The sequence below is a fragment of the Ruditapes philippinarum genome, unplaced genomic scaffold (assembly GCF_026571515.1).
Source record: "Ruditapes philippinarum isolate M1 unplaced genomic scaffold, ASM2657151v2 ctg2860_1_1_1_1, whole genome shotgun sequence".
Classification (NCBI taxonomy): domain Eukaryota; kingdom Metazoa; phylum Mollusca; class Bivalvia; order Venerida; family Veneridae; genus Ruditapes; species Ruditapes philippinarum.
Window position 1 is genome coordinate 43,526 of NW_026857286.1, and position 21,020 is coordinate 64,545.

A 21,020-nucleotide genomic window follows, 5' to 3' on the forward strand; every position below is an offset into this window, starting at 1 on the left:
TCTTTACAATATATATATACATAATTTTGTACTTATTCATGATAAGGAAACTGAATACATATTCCATGCTTGTTGTGAATACTGGAGTCTTTTTTTTCCTCTCCAGTTTGTCAGTGAAAACATTGTGTGTTTTGAGAGAACTATGTTCCCAATTTACTGCCTTACGATTTGATGTTTATTCCATACAATGTTTACATCTTTGATATTCCATTGATAACATCAGACTGTGTCACCTGCACAACCTTGTCAGCTCGATAATCATCTAAAAAAACACTACAACTAGAGAACCAGTCCCTTATCTTTTTTTTACAGGCAGGAAGTTACTCATGAAATTTTTTCTTACTAATGAACACCATTTGCAGAAGTTGTTGTCCATGTGCGATAGTCATGGTTCCGTACCCAGATTCTTGTAGATTTTTCGATGAATTTTTGCGTTACTGATTACTGTTGACGCGCTTTTCATTTTTCCCGATGAACTCTTCAATCTTGATTAGTTGAGACATTCATTCATGATATAGACTCTGTCACCGCATGAAAGGTTCCCACAAAAAAAAAATTGTAAGACAGTCTACTAAATTCAGCATCATTTTGCTCCAGCATTGTTTTGCGTACTATCCTCGAAATTGAATTTTTTAAGCCTGTGTGTAATAATTTAATGGTTGAGTATTTGAATACCATGTTATTTGGAAACTCATTTGTACTGTAATTTGAATGCTGATATGATGTGTTTTGAAAGTTTGTAACAAATTGGTCAATGAACTTATAAAATGAAGAAATTGTCAGATGTGGTGAATATTACAGAAAAATAGTTTTGTTGACTGAATTCTTTTGTCATTGATGCCCTTCCTATAGTATTACTAAGCTCTGTTAGAGTAAAGTAAGGCCCATTGATCGTAGATTTATTAGGCAGTTGTTGTGATTTAACCTTGACCTTACTGATAGCAACTGAATCTACCCATAATGCAAACCAGTGTAGACCAAGCTCTGTCCACTAATCTTTGTCAGTTCATATTTTGAAATTTTCTATGAAATTGGTGACTGGTTTTGTCCAGATTGACAGATGGCTATAAGTCCATTTAAGACATAAAGCATGACATGGGTTAATGATTGTGAAGTTGGAGATGAATAACTTATAATGTACACATCAGTCCTCCTTGTTTGAATTTTATTGAATTCTATGAAGATAAAATAACTGAGGGATGACTTGTGGAGAAACAGGAGCCCGCAACATCAAAATTTTGTCAAGTTAATAAAATACTATTCCATATTTAACCTATTGTAACAAAATAAGTAATATGGCTGTTTTAGTAGTTACAAGTAGTACTAGTAGTAGTAGTAGAAGTAGTTCCCAGTAGCAGAAGACAATAAGGGATTAGTCAAAACACTGTTGTCAGAGTAATTATATGACCATTTTATAGTTTTAATTAGGAAGTCATATAATGTTAGGTAGTTTGAAGATATATTAATTGTTTGCTGACAAAATTTTAATGCATTATTTGTATGTGTTAAATATTTGACAATAGTTAAGAGATTTTTTTTTAATGAAAATTTTTTTATTTTGTTCTTTCAGAACATCTGGCGTATGTATATCATACAATGGTACCCGGTGCGCATCAGTGTTGGGAACCAGTACAGTGTTCCTGAATCTCTCCCAGTCAAACCCGTTTGAGGACCAGGAGCAGATGGCGGCGGACCTGCTCGACCAAATGTTAAATGTTGAGACGACAAAGCCTATACGGGAGCGCTGTAACGGACATGGAGAAAAACTTATTTGTAACTACGCCTTCCCGCCTTGTGAAAACGTCATCAGTCCTAAACCAGTTCCTTTATGCAGGTAGGTTTGTGTAGCAGAATGCGTGTAAAAAATAAAATGTTTTGGCATATAAGCTATGCAATTAATATTAAGACAAGTTTATCTTAACCCTCCCTTATACCCAGTGATAAGTCTTTGGCTCCAGTAAAAAGCCACTGGCCTGCCTACACTTCTGTGCAGTCTGACCAGAACCTCTATAACTGTTGGCGTTAAACATCTTGATATCTGAAATTTGATAATGAACAGTTAATGGAAGCTGGAAATTTTTTTTTGAGAAATTCAATAGGTTATGGGTTAAAATACTGTATGACAGAAATGACTTGTAATGAAATAAAGTAATGATAATGATAAATAATGAAATTAAACTCTTTTTTGAGATACTTATGTATTAATTTATACACCTCACTTGTATGTCACAAGTTAACTTTCAAAACCCTAATTATGGTATTTTATGATAATGAGATTTCATTTTGACATATTTACGATAGCCATAGTTTGAAGGAATACTATAATGTATATTACGATAAAGAGTAATATTCGTTTTGTCATGATTGTAAAATCTGATACAGTGCCGTTGTCATATTAGTAAATCGGATATCCGCTAAATGATAATTAAGTATGTAATTAATATACATGTTTAGCCATAAAAACAATTAGCAGCCTATAATGTATTGAGCGTAAATTCTATATTATCTATTCGTCCATTATTGTTAAACTGTCGCAATATATCTTGCCCTACTATTTTAACGTATATTTTTTCCGGCGCTCACTAGACCTTGAAAACTAGGGTGATTACAGTTAAGAATGTAATCTATGATTTTTAGAGGCGAAGAACAAAGAAATCAGCGATGTGGACGAAAAGGTTTATATTATGAGAATTCATAGCGGGTACAAATTATTGAACTTTTAAATTTGTCAAGTGCCGTTGGCCTTAACTTGGGTGGAAGCCTTTGCATATTTAAGTGTTTACTCATGAAGATATTTTTTAGGAACCTCTCCACCTCTTGTTATTGTTTTAATGATATTTTTAGAACATGCGTGATTATAATCAATCTAAAAGTTAAGTTGCATGGTTAATTACATGGCGTATAAACATCAAGGTTATATAATAACGGGTTATATAATAACCGAACAATATCAAAGAAATTTGTAATACTGATAAGTGAATATGACATAACAATAATTTGTCTTTGATGTATTTACACCCACTGATAAGTGAATATGATATAATAACAATTTGTCTTTGATATATTTACAGACCTTTTGTTTAACTTCTTGGTAATTTAAATTTTAATAGATATTGGACTGCATTAGACTTTTGGTTTTTCTGATTAATGTCAAGGTCATAGAAATACATGTTATCTAATGGCCTGATACTTCGGCTGAATCTTTGAATGCTTAAGGCAATGCAATGATTGTACGCCTTGCCATTAGAAAATAGCCAGGCCAATTTACCTGCATGTCCTTCAAGGTTTTTATTGCCCAAATTTGACTTACCGTAAGCATATTGAGATAGTTTTTCCCTACAAAAACTGTTACAGTTTGGTAAATAGATCAGTGATAAGTGAAAATTAATGTATTGATTAAGTAACTGTGAACAACATAGCACCATGAAGCTATAATGGAAAGTTTGGTATGGTGGGGCGGGTAGGGTCCAGGGGGGAGGGGTAGCAGGTTACCTACATTCACTTAGTTTTGGATAACATCTATTGAAAACCCTTTTAAAGTAACTAATGGACTGTGATCTTGCATGAACGTCAATTCTAAATGTAAATCAGATCCAAACTGTTGTGTAAATTCAACAGTATCAGTAATGCAAAGTTTACTTTCTATTTACACAGGTCACATCATGCACAGGGCTATCAATAACATAAACATTACAACACCCAGTGCTGATAAGCCCTTTGATATGATTTAGATTATAGAGAAAATAAATGAGCAGTGGCTGTCAGGCCATGACCAGTAAATTAATCCAAGATGCTCAATATAAGTTTAATATAGTCTAGTAATTGTTTTATATCATAATTCTTTAAATGACCAGAATGCGTCTTTGATGGTGGACTTTAGTTGATTATAAAATGGGAAAGTTTTATTGAAATATGCAGTGAGCCATTAAAATATCAAAATATGTTCCATATTAAAATCGTTGCTTTGAATTAAGTTTACGTCATTCAAGGTGTTTGTTGAGTAAATATGATGCACAAATGTCATAGGATGTCAGTAAAGATTTCCCTGTCCAGCTGTTTGATGAACTATAAGGCTTTATCATAATATTTTAAAAAAAATCATCTGAATGTCACAAAATTGTTTGGAGTCACTATAAAAAATTTCAAGTAAAAATACCCCTTGTTGCTGAAGGGCTGCCTTTAAGGGTTGTAAGGCATCAGGTGCAGCAGCCACCATTTATTAAGAAGTAACTAAAGGGGTTTGAGTTACTTGAGTCTTTATAATAATTTGCATCTCATAGCTCCAGCAGGTGAGGTGGTTTTGACTTAAGTTTTTTAACACAAGAGGCATTCGTTTAAAGAACCTGTTGCTAAAATAAAACTGTTTATCAGTAGCTGTTACTTTATCCTTAAAAAAAGAAAAGAAATTGCAAGTTTCCCTTATGACACTGTTTCTGTTTGATGGAGATAATGATATAAACTTCACATAAAGTTTAAATGGTCAAAATACATCAGTAACATTTTGAGTTGAAATTCGCTTGGACATTAAGTGGTTATTTGATTAAATAAAAAAAAGTATTAAGAAGAAAAAAGCAAAAATCAAAGGAGATTGTGATGCTAACAATATGTTAAGAATAGCTGAGTCATAATATTATATTAGTTCTATATTAATTATACCTTACTTAAGACTGAACTAGTAAAAATACAGAAAATTCATTTTGCCAGCTTTTGCACTTAACCAACTCGCCATTTAAGGCAAAGACTTTATGCTAATGTCATTTAATTATAGGTATTTTAGAAGTTCTTTAAAAAGAACTTTTTCATGTGAATCCACAGAGAACACCCATGAAATTATCATTTGAAATCATTCGGAAAAAAAAAGGTCTTAAGGCTTAAAGGTCAGTGTCGAAAGTCAATTATTTAACAAAAGGTCGATGGGTTAGTGTCCGAATCAATTATTATAAAAAAAAAGACTTTGAAATAATAAACCTACTGGTATTTGAAAGGGGAGCAACGGCCTACTTTGAATTTTAACCCTTCGCATTAGAAGATCAAAGAGGAGTGTCAAAGTGGAAATAAAAATTCAACAAAATGAAAAATTTATTTTCTCACCGCAATTTTTCTTGTTTCTTTAGAAAGATGGTTTCAATTCTTTTTTTTTGATGATGCTCGTTTGGGACAGATTAAGTTTCAGTAAAAAATGGGACACCTGAGGTGATAAGTAAAAGGGAAGAATTAGGTATAAATATATACAATATATTTATATTGCTATGTAGGCGATTTTATAAAAAGTTAAAGACCAGCCATGCCCTTATATTAAATTTTTGATGCTTTGCTTTTTGGGATTTTTTTCTTTTTCTTTTTCAAAGTGTTTAATTTGTGGTAGATGATTATTATAGTTATAAAATTTATGTCTGTATAGCTGGAGATACTAGTACAGGGGTTAATCGCTTACTTAGGGGTTAATGAGGCTGGCCACCAAGTTGTTTTACTAAACAATTACCAGAGAGCTAGATATTCCCAGTCTGTTATGACAGCTAGTGTTTGATTCTTGCAATTATTTCAATGTAAATCATATTTCAAATTAAGAAAACTGATACAATTTTGTATTCTCATTCAATACATTTTCATATAGTATATATATATATAGTATGATTTATTAAGCATTACAACTTCATTCATAACGATGAAATGACATCATCCTATGCAGGCATTTCATTCATTGAACTTTAGCAGATATGACGTCATTTGAAGCATGATTTGTTTTTTAGTGACACCAACACACTGCATAGACTATACGAGGACTTTTTAGCTATGAGGAAGTACTCCTCACATTAGTCCAACTTATTGTACTGCACAACAAGATGTTGTGCTATTTTCATGTCTGGGCAATATCTTGCCTCTTAAAAGCGAGATTCTGCCCCAGAACGAAAATTATCTCAGAGTCAAGCTTTGGCATGTTAATATATTTCGACTATCCTCCCATGAAAGAATCTGATGTCTTCAGCTGGATTTGAACCAACAGTGGGGAAGTCTGCAGCCTTTTGCTTAAATTTGTATTACTTAAGATTTCATGTAAATTTACAATATGATTTTAATCAATTAGTGATATGTGTGTATATAATGTTATTATGTATGTATATTCCCATCTCAACAATTACATTTTCCTCAGACAGCCCAAGTTTCTCTTTAACAAAATGTGCATTAAATGATACAAAATTTAAACTGAACATTGATAAAAAACAACTTGTAATTAAGTATATAGATCTAGGTCTTTAAAGATACTCATCTATGACATAAAAACCTGGAGTATGATCTGTGAAGCATAGGAGCTAATCTGTACATCTAAATATATATAATATATATATATTCTCTATGTGAATGAAGTTGAAATCACTTTTATATGCATGTAGTATAAATACCTCAATGGCTTTTTTCTCTTTCTGTGTGTGAAAAAAAAATAAAAACTTGAAATTAGTCATCTTTAGATTCTTTGATTTTCCTTCTGTTGTAGAAAAGTTATAAGAAAAAGTGTGAACTCAGGTCTGGTATTCAGTGTATGTACTATATGGTCGGAGGCGAATATCACATTTCTGCTGAACATGCAAATTTTGATTTTAATGTTAAAAAAACTACTTCCTTCTGTGGCTAAATTTTATTATTAAAATATATGATGTCATGACATTAACCAAGGTACAGTAAGTCATAGTTCTATGACATTAAGCCAAGCTAGGTGCTATATTATTGCCATTTTACCAGTGTTCTCAAAATTTGGGGCAATTTAAACATTAGGTTGTCAAATTCTGAGGTTGTCATTAACATTTAGTCAAGGTTGTGAAATCTGTGCCATCAAATCAATATTGTCAATTTTTAGGCAGTTCAGCATCTGCTGTTTAATCAAGTTTGTGAAATTTTCACTGTGTACTCAAATTATCAGATCTTTGCCAGTTAAAACTAATTGCCAATTACACAAGGTTGTCAAATCTTAGCCATTTAACTAACTTTGGTTTTAAATCTTAAGTTTGCCATTTTAACAAACTTTGGTCTGTCAGGATTCTGCCATTTATTCTATTGACTTTGCCATAAAATCAAGGTAATTGTCGAATAATTGCTATTTAAACAAGGTTGTCAAATCTTAGCCATTTAAACAAGAATTTGTCAGATCTCTGCCATTTATTTTGTCAAGGTTGTCAAATTTCTACCATTTAATCTAGGTTGTAAATGCTCATGCATTTCCAAAAAATGTTTTGGAGGGTTTATAAACATTTCTGACTTCTATAAATAATATTTATAAAAGATATACGTACAAAAATTAGTATTATCATTTAAGATTACGTTGAATTAATATCCGAAAAGCTTCAATTATACATTAAATAATTTGAATTTTTTCGGAAGATAATTCTGACAGATTTAATGGCTTCTTGCACTTCAAATCGATACTCAACTGCATTTTTAGCTGGAAAACTGTTGAACTCTCTTCAAGGTACAAATTGTCAGCACTTACTATCACTTAAATTCTACAAATTTCTTTCGTTTTTTTATTTTTTATTTTCTGAGATTCCATATAAACAGACTGTGTTTCAAAATATTAACAGACTGTATTTAAAATTTCTGGAATACTTACTGTATAATATAATCCTTTAATCATTACTCTCGATCTTTAAACAAGAAATTCACATTACATGCAGTTACGATATTTTAATGTACAAAAAAACAACAATTTGGAATGAATTTTGAAGAGTTAAAAAAGCAGCCAGGACTGCGATTCACTTTTAAGTTCTGTAGATATGATTTATTTTTTGCAAAAGTGTAATAAAATATTATGACTCTCGTTTGTTTAATGAAAATGCTCTACGAGGGATTAAAATTGCATTTGATCAAATTTTTTAATGCATTTACAAATCATCTCCTTGACTGAGTGGTATTTCACAGGAAATTGACTACTTGCTGCATCATGTTTTATGAAGTGCTTTATTTTCCAGCAAAGTTTTTTTTCTGGGGTCTGGGGAATATACTGGGAGGTGCTATCTTTTTCAGAATTAGAATTATATTTTGGTGAGAGATGGTCAGATTGTGAAGGTTTCAGCTTCTCAACCATTGGGACAGTAGGTTCAAGTAATACACAGGATCAGTTTAACTGTGTTTCTTTATATGAGCCACGTCACGACAAAACCAACGTAATGCGTTAGCGACCAGCATGGATCCAGACCAGCCTGCGCATTTGCGCAGTCTGATCAGGATCCATGCTGTTTGCTTACAAACCCTATAACAAGTAGAGAAACTGATAGCGAACAGCATGGATCCAGACCAGCCTGCGCATCTGCACCATTATGTTGGTTTTGTCGTGACGCGGCTCATATATTATTATGGTGCCTGAGTGTGCATGTTCATTACCCTTTGTAAGTGCTGAGTACTATTTATGTTAATCCGTGGTACTGTTTATTTAAGTGCAAAAACAACATGGAATGAATTTTGAAGTCAGGACCAAGATTCAAGTTCTTAATTCTGTAAGTGCTGAGTACTATTTATGTTAATCCGTGGTACTGTTTATTTAAGTGCTCAGTACTATTTATGCAAGTGCTCAGTACTATTTATGTTTATGTAAGTTGTCAGACTACTATTTATGTAAGTTGTCAGACTACTATTTATGTAAGTTGTCAGTACTATTTATGTAAGTTGTCAGTACTATTTATGTAAGTTGTCATTACTATTTATGTAAGTTATTGGTACTATTCATGTAAGTGCTCAGTAAATTTATGTAAGTGCTCATTACTATTCATTAAGTGCTCAGTACTATTTAAGTAAGTACTCAGTACTATTAATGTAAGTGCTCATTTCTTTTTATCTACTTTGTACTCTTCATATGTGTGGCTGTGCTCCAAAAAATAAAAAAAGATATAGTTGTTTTTGCTATCATCATTTTCTATAACACCTATTCGTTGTACAATGACAAGATTGTTCTTGCTGGTGTCAAACAGAGTTGGGGTCATGCTGCCTTTATTGTAACACAAGAGAAAGACGTCTGCTTTTTGTTGCTGAACTGTATCTGATGCCACAGTAGCATTATTAGATTTCCCAGAACAACCCGGTTTGATAATTCTGCCAGTATCGTACAGATAGTGTTGCACTGTGCAATGTTTATTGCATCACCAATGTAACATGTTGTGAAAATTCACCGGAGTTAAGCCGGTGTTGCAACCTTCGATCTAATCCCTTGTGTTCTCAATATATTTCATGAGATGCAGTTTTCTGGCAACACTAACCCGGGTATATTAGGTACTAAACATCCAGTTTAAGATTACATTATCAGTTATCTAAATTGAAGACTTATCTTTTATAAACAATAAATCCATTTCCTTTGCTCTCCCGAGTGGAATAAGAAATATTACAGTAAAAGAACTGATAAAAGTTTTTAGATAATTTGACTTCCTGAGAGTATTTGTAACTGATTTATGTTCAGATTAATTTTGTAAATAATAAATAAAAAAAAATTGTTGGTAAAAATTTAATGTTTATAATATTTGGATAATATTGCCATCATTGTGCAGTAATGGGTTAACTTCTATTACATTGAGTAGAATTTGACCCATTAATACACTGAGGTGATGGTTATTAACAGTAAGTTTCGAATAGATCAATTAATATTTACCAAGGTATTGGGTAATCAAAAGAATTCAGGAAAATATTGTTTATGTAAATTCAAAATTCTCAAGGTCATGTTTAATAACTTTCAGAATGTATGATTAATACATGTATGAGGACACAGTTCGCTAGAACTTCAGGAAAAATTATTTTTTGAAGTAATTATAATGTGTACTTATATAACCTTTATTTCCAGGTGCATCAGTAAAAAAAACTTACTAATTTCATTAAACTCTTAGTATGTAATAAAACTGAATTAAAAAGGATTTTGAAATGATCAAGTAGATATACTCCCAGGTTTATTTTATAATGTTGTCTTTGAAAATTCATTACTTTTTGCAGAAAAATATTAATTTTGCAAAATGGCTGCATGGTAAAATAAGAAAAAAAGAAATTGCTTGTTTTTAATGATACAATCATTGGAAATATCTCCTGTTATAAGTCTGATTATTAATTGAATCATACATTATAAGACATTAAATTGTCATTTTTACTGTAATTGAAATCTGCTATCATTGATTTATGCATTTGTACTAACAGCTAAGAATTCAGTAGTAACTGGTGCATTATGAGTTTAGTCAGTACTGATATGCCATTTATGGTAAGGTCTATATACTCCTAAGTTATACTATGATTTTGTTAGAGGTTACGAAAAAAAGAAAGAGAATTACCATATATTATCAAATGAATGCCCCTACCTTAAATAAATGCCGCCTGAAATTCTCCCCCCCCCCCCCCCCCCCCCCCCCCCGGAACTTTTTTACAAAAAAAAACAAAGAGAAAATTAATTTAAAAAGCTTTTTCATGATAGTTTATAATAGATCTAAGGAAATTTAAAGAAATTTGCACCAATTATCATAGTTTGATAAAATCTAGTTGTAAATAACACACAATAAGAAAATATTCTTTTTATATTCTTTACCACATCACCCCGTGCACCCCTCACCGCCCATTTTTTGGAAAATGCAATGTGAGTATTCCTTTAAGAACTTGATGTGAAATTATTACCAGTATATGAATGTATAAATGGCCAGAATCTGTAATGAATTGTACTCAGCAGGAGTTTTAAGGCTCAATAAAGCTGAATTCTACATTCTTTCCTTATTGAATAATGCTTTATGATCACAAGCTGTAATGTTACATCTGAGCATAACATGACTTGATGCAGTTATTTGCTTCCAGGCCATCTAACAGGTTCAATCCTTAATTTAGTTGTGTATATATGCTTAGAAAATTGTTATTATTTTGGGCGACTCTTTTTTACCTACGCATGAAAATTCTGTTATGTTACCGGTATAGTTCGTTATCTCTATCTCTTGAATTTTTAACAAGATAAGTTCAAAACTGAATTTGTGACAATTAACATAGTTTTGGGTTTTAAATTATACAGAGGTTTTGGGTTTTTTTATTGTACAGAGGCAATGAAAAAAGAATCAGATGTAGAAATACATAAACATGCATATTGCAATGATTGTAGGCATTATGCTGCATTACGAATACATCCCCAACACACGTAAAGCTTAAACTTTACGAGGCAAAAGGCATTTAAGGCTAATTCCTAATTTAACAATTTCAGTTTCATGTGCGCTGAATTCATAATTCGTAGACAGCCCACGAAGCTTTGCTTTAATCCACTTCAGAGCAAAGGTTTTCTTTGTCTCTGGTGACAACAAATTAGGAGCATTTGAATCTTAGCAAGCTCTCGCCTCATTTTCATTTGCTCGATGTCGGTTTGGTCGTAGTTTGACAATTATGATTATGACGATAGTAATTGCATACATTTAAGCAAACTTCAGTTTAATTGAATTTCTAGGAGGTAGTTTTCGTTAGTGAGTTAGATGGCGGCCTTTCACATAAGGTTACAAACTCGTAATACTAGACGTTATGTTTGTTTAATAAAGTTAGAAACCATGTTGATATAAATTATTAGGTAATGGTTTTAACAGATTATTCCATTGAATAAATAATCCATTTAATAAGCTTTCGATTATTGTACAGCATCAAAATTTAATGAATTTGCTCTGAAAGAATATTGCGTGTAACTTTTATCTGAAGGAAAGGCTATTTGCTGCTGCCGCCAAGTAGTTTTATTTTCTGATATGGAATCTGTTAGCTGTGACTGGAACAAAGTTTTTATATAAGACAACTTTATGCCATTTATTTAATAATAAAGACGTTGTTTCTAATAAAGTCACCATTTTCAAGTACTTGAAATAACATATACCAAGTACAGTCAAACTTGTGTTAAAGACAACAAACATTCATTGATTTGATCAGACAGAGTAATCCCGAATAAAGACAACTAAAGTCTTGTCTATAATGAAGGCCATTAGTTTGGTCACTCCTGAAGTTGGCCTTTGTTCTTAAGTTTGACTCTTGATGACTAAAGGTTTTCTACCACTTAAGCTTGAAAGCAGGTACTCTTCTATAATAGATCATTTATTCTGTCACTTTTCTATCCCAAGCTGCAAAAGTAGTGAAAATAATTATAACTATATAAACAAAGAAATCAGAGTTCAGATAATCTTAAAAGATTATAGGGTAATAAGAATGATCTTAGTTTTGTTTCACAGTTGATGACCGCTAGTTATCCAGCCTCATTGTCAGGTAATAACATTCATGGTGTGATAAACAAACCTGATATTTGATAAGAAATCAGGAAATCTACTTAAATGTGGATGTTTTGTTAATTTGGACGGGAATGCTTGAACATGGCATTATACCAAAGAAAACATAAAGATGGACTTAACTAAGAGTTCAAGTGATCAGAAAAAAAACAACAAACAAACACCAGTTTATTGAACCAAAAATTATTACAAAGAAAAGCTTTAGTGAGAATCAAGCTTTTGTCTGAATCAGAGTTTTTGTTCAGATTTTCTTTCGTAATATTTTGCAGTCAATTTACAAGACTGATTTACAGTTTGCTGATTTACAAAAGTAAATGTGTTATGATTGATTTGCAATACTGCAATCCTATTGGAACAAAATAATTTCAAACACTAATGCACTATAAATCAAACCTGATTTTCTCTAGGAAATACATACTTAAATGGTAGTGTAACACTTACCAGCAAATATCAGATTTTAAAAGCCCTTGTAGTCTTGATTTGGTTAGAAGCAGTGATTGCTGGGGAGAGGAATGACAGACAAGATAGAAAATTGATCAGACACGAAGCAGGGAAACTGCTTGAAAATGTGTGAAAAGTCTCGGCAAGTCTCTCATGGATGTCTGCAGTTCCATTAGCTTCTGTGGTGAATGTAAAATCATTTAATTATGGTGTTCATAATTAAGCATTTGTTTGAAGTGTTTATTTAGCAATTGGAACAGTCCTTTTAAGGTGTTTAAGAGAATAAGGGGCATGTGAAAGTTAACAATCGATTGCATTTGTGTAAATTCGTTCATTCTTTACAATTTTTATCAACATTTGAATTAATAAAACTTTACAGAGAAAACAGAAATTACACTTAACAACAAATGGGATAACCAAATTACAAAAAAAAAGAAAAAGAAAAAAAAATGGCCAAGAATATCAGTGTCTGTATCAGTGAATTGGTCTTGATCTATCAGTCTTCAGTGATCTCCACGTTTCTGCTCTCATGGTGTGGAGTAACTGCCTGTAAATCTGTTAGTTTGACACCTTTATTATTGGGATAAAATAATAGAAATCATCCAAGAAATTGTTTATGAGGAAAGCATATGTTTCTAGGCATATTTTATAGCTTGTAGGGTCCACACTGTCTAATAGGTGCTGTTTGTAAATTGTTACTATTTAGTGTATGCAAAATTTGCATTACTGGTGATAAAATGTAGTGAATAATTTGTGGAATTTCAAATTATTAAAGAAAGTATTCTAAAGTGTAGAAGATGGAATGACATTTGAGCTATGATAATACAGTGCTTTAAGAAGTAAAAAGTATTATTTTATGTCCCAAAAGAATGAAAAGATCTCTGAATGTAATTGAAGCTTTATGGCTCAGAAATCTGGGGAGATAGAATACATTTTTGTGCATATTTATGTTAGACTTAAATTCGTTTTTAGTTCTTCTTCTTTAAATTGAGTTAGTGTTATGAACAAGAAGATATATGCCTTCTGTATGAAAGAATGTATGTTAATTAAGTGGTGGTAATTTAATGTTCTGTCATTTTTGTTCAGTAAATGCATGCGTTTCTGTACTCAGCCTCAGCTTAGCTCAATAGTAAGAGCATCTTATAATTTAGAATCCAAGGATCGCCTAAGGTTTGGTTTACAGGCAAAGCAAAATTTCTATGTGACAATTGATGATGTTTTCAAAAGTAGAGTTTATTGGTCATTTGTCTCCCACCATTTATTCAGAAATCATGAGAAATTAGTTTTAGGTCACACGCAGAGAAATTGGTAACTACTGGTACTATACTTATCCAGGAAAGTTGGTTAGGTGTATTATGTTACCTACCACCTTCATTATATGAACAACAACAAAAATCCCATATACACAAAGATGCTCTTTGCAAGTAAGAAACAACATGTACAGTGAGTTGGGGATTAAATTTGAAAACATTGGTTATATTGTTCTCTTTATGCTTATCAAAATAATGATTAGTTACTTTGTCTTTTTTTGTTGCAAAAATTCTTCTTGTTAGATATTCTATACAAAAAATATTCAGTGGTTTGATCTGTCAGACTGACGCAGACAAAATCTTCTAGACTTCTGTGAAGGTTTATCATTGTATCTTTGCTGAATAAGGGCTTCTTTGTGCTTTACAGCCAGACATCTGCTCGATTCTTCAAAGTCCTCTTCTACAAGACATTGCTGCAGCGATTGATGTAACAGCCTCCTCCCCTGGAGTGCCTTAAACACCCTTAAGCCATTACATTGAAATGTATAGTTTAAATAAAGATAAAAAAGTTGTTACAAGTCTTTTAATGGGATTTTATCATTTTAGAGATAATACAGTTATCAGGATTCTGATTCCGGAGATAAAATGGTAGTCCCTGAAAGTTTGTTGGTTAAATTGTTGGGGCTGTTGGAAGAAGCACCTGTTATCATGATAATGATCTTTTAATGAAAACATTAAAACTACAAGAACCCCTCTTACTCCATCTGCTTGTGCTGTGACACCTGCCAATACTAGAACATAGATATCAAACTTGAATTTTTTTGGTGTAAGATTTCACAACAATAGTTTTGAAGTCTCTGGCTGCCCGAAAAGAACATAAGGTGTAAAAGAAACACAAGAATTTAGGAATGTATAGATCTTTGTTTGATATACAGTTATAATTCCTGTATGTTCAGAATGTTAAGATCTCCATGTTGTTGTTTTTGGAATCCACCAGGTAATCAGATTGACACTGAATAAATCGATGTAAGATAGTTTGCACTATGTTGATTATATGAGAAACAAGTGGACTAACTTTGTCATGCTCAATGCTTTCAGTTGGTCTCCACGGCCAAGTGGTTTAGGCCCTTGACTTAATTAGAACCACTTGCCCCTCATTGCTGCGGGTTTGAATCCTTCTAGATATTTTAGATTCTTCCATATGAGGAAGCTTATCGACTGTCTTATAAAAGGCTTAAAATAATTAATGTATGGAGGGGCATAAGTGACGTTTTCGTGAACCCATAAAGCTGGAAAGTTGTTATTTAATCTTTACAGAGTGTTGTTTGGACTGAAAACCGCCTTCAAGTTAAAGAGGAGATAAGATCTGTCTGATTGACAGTAAACTAATGGTTTTGGCACAACTTTTACTAGGTTCAATGCTTGATGCATGTCGGTTATTTATTTCTGTCAAATGATAAATAAAACTGCAATGATTTGTTACATCATGGCCAAGAAATTGATGTCTGGGTGGTAAATGACTGTATGATGAGGCCATCTGAATAAAAAACAAAAACAAATAAACAAACATGATTTTTGTCATTGGCTTTTGGTTTGTTTAAATATACAAAACCAAATGCCCTTTGTGATGTTTTATTTTTGACATACTGATTTTATCAAAATATAACTGGAGCTTTGAAACTCTTGAAACAAATGGTGAGGACAAAGGACATACCTTCTACGACAAAGGGCATGAATAATTGTTTTCATATTAATTAATAACATAATTATACTGAGGAAGCATTGATAAATTGTATTATATTTATATTTTCAGAGAGAGCTGTACAGCAGTACAGGATTTGCTGTGTTATGTACAGTGGCCAGTGATACAAAACAGTAATGTTCATGTGAAGCTGCCCACATGTGACAAGAACTTACCCTCCAAGTGGGATATGGAGGAGGATGGTCCGCCATGTACTGATGCTAATCTCTTTGATAAAGATCAAACTGAAGTCACTTGTAAGTAAAAACTAATACTTTGATTGATGATGAAAGTGTTTAAAGGGGCCTGCGTTATCAAATGGCTGAGGTAGCCAACTTCCAAAATCACTTGCTTTTTCTTCATTTGCAGTTGGTTTGAATCTGTAACTGAAATATAAGCCATTGGTTCAAATCCTGATACTGAATTTTTAACCTCTGGTTCATATCCTATTACTGAAGGTTTAGCTTTTGGTTTGAATCAGATTACTGCAGACTAAGCCATTGGTTCAAATCCTTCATTGAAGCTTTAGCCGTTGGTGCAAATCCTGTAACTGACATTTAAGCCATTGTACGGATGGTTTAGCTATCATATCAAATCTTGTTACTGACAGTTTAGCCGCCAGCTCAAGTCCTGTACAAATGATTGAGGTTTCTAGGTCAAGGTCACACTTGGAAGTCAGGAAGAAAAAATAGAATTCTGCAGCAAAATTCCACATACATTGAGGAATTTTAGTAATTTATGTTCACCATTGTGAGCCAGAGTATTGAGCACAAAATTCAGGTCCATTTGACCAAGGTCAAGGTCATTTTTAGAGGTCGAAGGTCAGCAAATAAAGAGTATTGACCATTTAATCATCATGAACTGAAGGATTTTAATGTTAGCCATCATTAAACTGTGAGACACTTGTGATAGGTCTTTTTTAATTGTAAATATTTAGGCACTCATTGTTTTGTATTCATATTTCAATGGTCTGTTTGACCCACACTCAAGTTAAAATTCTTCACGTAACAATTAGAAAATATGTGGTGTGCACCGGCACAAGTAAACTTTAATATTTGAACTAATAAATTATGCTAGAACAAAACCGCGTATTTAGAGATGCATTCATCAAAGCAGATGTAAACGTCCTCGTAATTTAGGGAGTTTCCCATTTATCTAATAGTAAGACATATTATCAAATATTATGTTTGCAAAATAATTTTTGGAGCATATGTTTTTGTATCACTGATGCACATAAATTTGATAGATCGCGAAATATTTCTCTTTGATGTTACTATGCATGTAATCTTTCATGTTACTGTTTAAAAAAAGTTTTTGTCAGTTTTCTATCCATTAGAACAGTCATCTTTTTAATTAATGTTCATTCTATGCTCCATTTCAAAAAAGGCACTGTAATAATTTACACGCATATGTGTGCTGTACTTAATTATATGATCTGTTTTAAAAAGTGCCCAAATACTGTTTTGTTGTCAAAATTGTAAAAATGAAATGTATCCTTAGCTCTTTTTATACAAAATTTGTTGTATGGAAGATAATATAAGCAAGATTTCTAAGGAAATAGCAAGTCATTTTTTGTATTGTTTTATGATAGGCATAACTTGTGCTCTATCAAAATAATCTTGCAGCTAGTTTCCTGTAAACATTAGATAAAATCTAAAACAAACAACACTTTCTGATCTCTACAGGTATTTCCTTGTGTTTTTCTGATAATTTGTCTGTTATATTAATTGTATTGGTTATTAAATGTTTAATTCTTTTTTTTACTTCTAGCAAACTGCTATATGGATCAAGGTCGCTGGTATAACGGCACTGTTAACATGACAAAGTCTGGCAAGCCATGCCAGCACTGGTCTCTCAACTCCCCACAGAAACACAAACGACCCCCAGATGTGTACGAGGAGCTCAGGGACTCGGAGAATTTCTGTCGTAACCCTGGGGCGGAAGAAGAGTCACCCTGGTGCTATATTGACTCTGTTGTCCCCGGGGAGAGATGGGAACTATGTGATATACCAGCTTGTGGTGAGTGTGGCAATATTTTATCAAGGGCTTTGTGCGATATGGCTGTAACTCATTAAGAAATTAAGAAGGAGTTGCAACATTTTTGCACCAGAACTACATTGTTGGACTGACTATTATTCACCTGCTGAATGATTTTGTACAATGGATTTTCCCTGCTTTGAATTTGGAAAAGTCCATTCAAAGTTTTAGGGTTTTCAATATCAAAACATAAAAATTGAGCTACAAACAATATAGAGCCTGGCTAAACTGCATGGATGGGCAGGCTGGCCTGGATGAGACTATACTGGTTGGTGGCAAAGGCAAAATTTGCAGCAAGTTATAGATTAAGAAAATGATTCATGCATACAAAATACAGAAAACTTGTATATAACAATATTACAATGAAATACAATGTTAAATTGAAATGATATTGTAACAATGAAATTTGGACCTAATACAGTTTAAGAAGTGGGAGGCTGTTCAGATTGGGTTCTGCAGGTCAGCTTACTTTTCTACCTAGCATGTGCAGGTATACACATAAATACCCTAACAGGAGTGACAAAACAAAGAAGATGTTGCAAATATGCATAATTTAGATCCTTATGAATTAAGCACTACATTTGATATATCTTGTCCCTCTTTAGAAATTATATAATTATACAAGTTGTAATTTAAAGTTAACATGCCTTGACTAATAGACAAAAAAGAAAATCAAATTTATAAAGGTGAATAAGTTCCTGCGTTGAGACTTCTGTTGTAATTCTGTAGTATAGGTTTAAAACAAACAATTTGTGAGTTATAAATAACCTGGCTGGGGTTGGTACAAGTGGTTTTCTTTGTTGTACTATTAAAAGCAAGGAGAGAAGTAGAGTAACAAAGTGTAATTGGCAATTAATTATCTCAGAATGATGGATTCTGTAAGTAAGCAGCCAGTCATGATGCACTCCAGAGTTGCCAACTGTACTAAACAAAAAATACGGTAATGAAATGTATAGACTGTATGTGTGCAATAATTACTTAGTTCAAGGCAAACTTTACAAAATGCAGTATTGTTTATACTAGGTAGATTAAGTATATAGTATTCGATTCATTGTGTAAATTTATTGTTTCATTAGACTCACTAAAAAGCGCTAATTATGATCCACTTTGGCCCGGCTTTGAGGTCTGTGTCTTTTGTTTCGATAGACTCACTAAAAAGCGCTAATTATGATCCACTTTGGCCCGGCTTTGAGGTCAGTGTCTCTCACCGCGAGAATTGTGAGTTCAAGTCCTTTTGAGGTTTTAGGTTCAGGTTTCTATGCCTGAGGCTTGTATGAGAACAAATCAAGGAAGCTAACTTTATAGTTATTGAAATAACGGTAATGTTATCTTTAAAAACGTGTTTTTAATAAAAGATGACGTTCTATTAAAAAGAATATTGTCAAATGTATTTATTATAATGAATATTTTAAAATGTATTTATACTTGCAGGGGAAGAGAGGGAAAGTTCAGAAGAGAAAGAGTCTATGTCATGGTCAACTATTCTTATCGTCACAATCGTGGGCTCTGTTGGTGTGTTCGTCCTCGGTTTTGTGGCTATCGTCTGTTACCACATTGTGTCAAACAAGCAGAAAGCCATCAGGTATAAAAACACGCCACAGGATGATCTAGAAATCGACATCCAGAAATTACCTGCAAACATGTCATATCATGTCGTTGAGGAGCCAATCAGATTGAATCCGAAACTACAAGCGTTTGAATATCCGAGAAATGACATCGTGTATATCAAAGATATTGGTCAAGGTGCATTTGGTCGTGTATTTAAGGCTAAAGCACCGAATATAATAAAACACGATGAAGAAGTGTTTGTTGCTGTGAAAATGCTTAAAGAAGATGCTTCCGATGACTTACAAGCAGACTTTGAACGCGAAGCATCGCTAATGGCGGAGTTCGACCATCCAAATATAGTGAAATTTTTAGGGGTATGTGCAATTGGTAAACCTATGTGTTTATTATTTGAATTCATGAGTAAAGGTGATCTGAATGACTATCTACGGATTTGTAGTCCGGAAATGTATATGAACATTAGAAAAAATCATACATTTCAGTTGCGTGAAGGTGAAAAGTTATCATTAGACTTAATAGATATGATAGATATTTCGCAACAAATTGCCGCGGGAATGGTTTACCTGTCGGAAAAATGTTACGTCCATCGAGATTTAGCTACGAGAAATTGTTTAATTAGTGATAATTTGACTGTAAAAATCTCGGACTTTGGTCTAGCGCGTAGTGTACATAGGCTAGAATATTACAAGGGTAGCGATAATGACGCCATCCCTATAAGATGGATGCCGTTAGAATCAATTCTTTACAATAAGTTCTCGGTGGAATCCGATGTGTGGTCATTTGGCGTGATTCTGTGGGAAATATTTTCATTTGCTTTGCAGCCGTATTACGGCATGACGCACGAGGAAGTGGTAGAATATTTAAAAGAGGGGAAAAATTTAGTGTGTCCCGAGAACACGCCACAACAAATCTACGATCTGATGTTAAAATGTTGGAGTAGGAAACCGTCACATAGACCACGATTCCAAATGTTATATAATTCTATAAGTGCTTTTCACGGAGAATTGACGAAAAGAACAAAAGACACGAGTGAAGTTTGAAATGTTATATTGGAAACATTATCATAGAAACATGTGCATTCAGCGCTGCCAAATTTGTTATTGCAAAATGAAGGTGTTTTAGGCGAAAATGTAAAATTTGATATAATATATAATTATGCTTGCTACCCAAGTAAGAAAAGTTAAGTTTTATTGTGTTTCTAAAAATCAAACTATAAAAAATACCCCGAAACATAAGAAAATTGATATGAAATATAATTATATTATTTAAGATAGATGTTTACTATGTTTAAATGTATTTATATTTTTGTTTAAGAAACTTAACGTGTTTTAAGTATCGAAACATTCTCAGCGGGTAGAAATACAAACATTTAGGCAGATACTTATTTATAGAATGCAAAATGAGTTGGAAAATGTTTTGATTTTTTAAAGATAGTGCCTTAAAATGCATCTACTTAACATTACCTGAGTTATATACACAAGATAATGTATTTCTGTAAAGTTTTTATCAGTATTTGTTACGTGAAAAATAATCTTTGCCGTCTTCATTCAATAATTCGAGAAAATTTCAGGGATCATTTATGTAATCGTATTCAATTTTCATATTCTGCACTGGAAACTCGAGATTTATATATATATATAAAAAAGAAATCTGGGAAAACTTTACCTACACACTTACTTTCTTGTAGCTTTGAGATAATAATTATTCCCTCGGTTAACGGTTTTTGCAACATCATGA

At 32.7% G+C, this 21,020-nt stretch overlaps 1 protein-coding gene across 1 annotated transcript in view; it reads left to right on the top strand.

The window, feature by feature from the left end:
- LOC132749287 (muscle, skeletal receptor tyrosine protein kinase-like) overlaps window positions 1–20,529 on the top strand; it is a 38,485-nt gene extending 17,956 nt beyond the window's left edge. Inside the window, exons 2-5 of the mRNA XM_060739012.1 lie at window positions 1,571–1,834; window positions 15,753–15,937; window positions 17,451–17,699; window positions 19,149–20,529. Of these exons, the coding sequence (XP_060594995.1) occupies window positions 1,571–1,834; window positions 15,753–15,937; window positions 17,451–17,699; window positions 19,149–20,323 (1,873 nt within the window). The 3' untranslated portion in view covers window positions 20,324–20,529. The remainder of the gene's footprint in view (window positions 1–1,570; window positions 1,835–15,752; window positions 15,938–17,450; window positions 17,700–19,148) is intronic.
- Window positions 20,530–21,020: the final 491 nt, after the last annotated feature.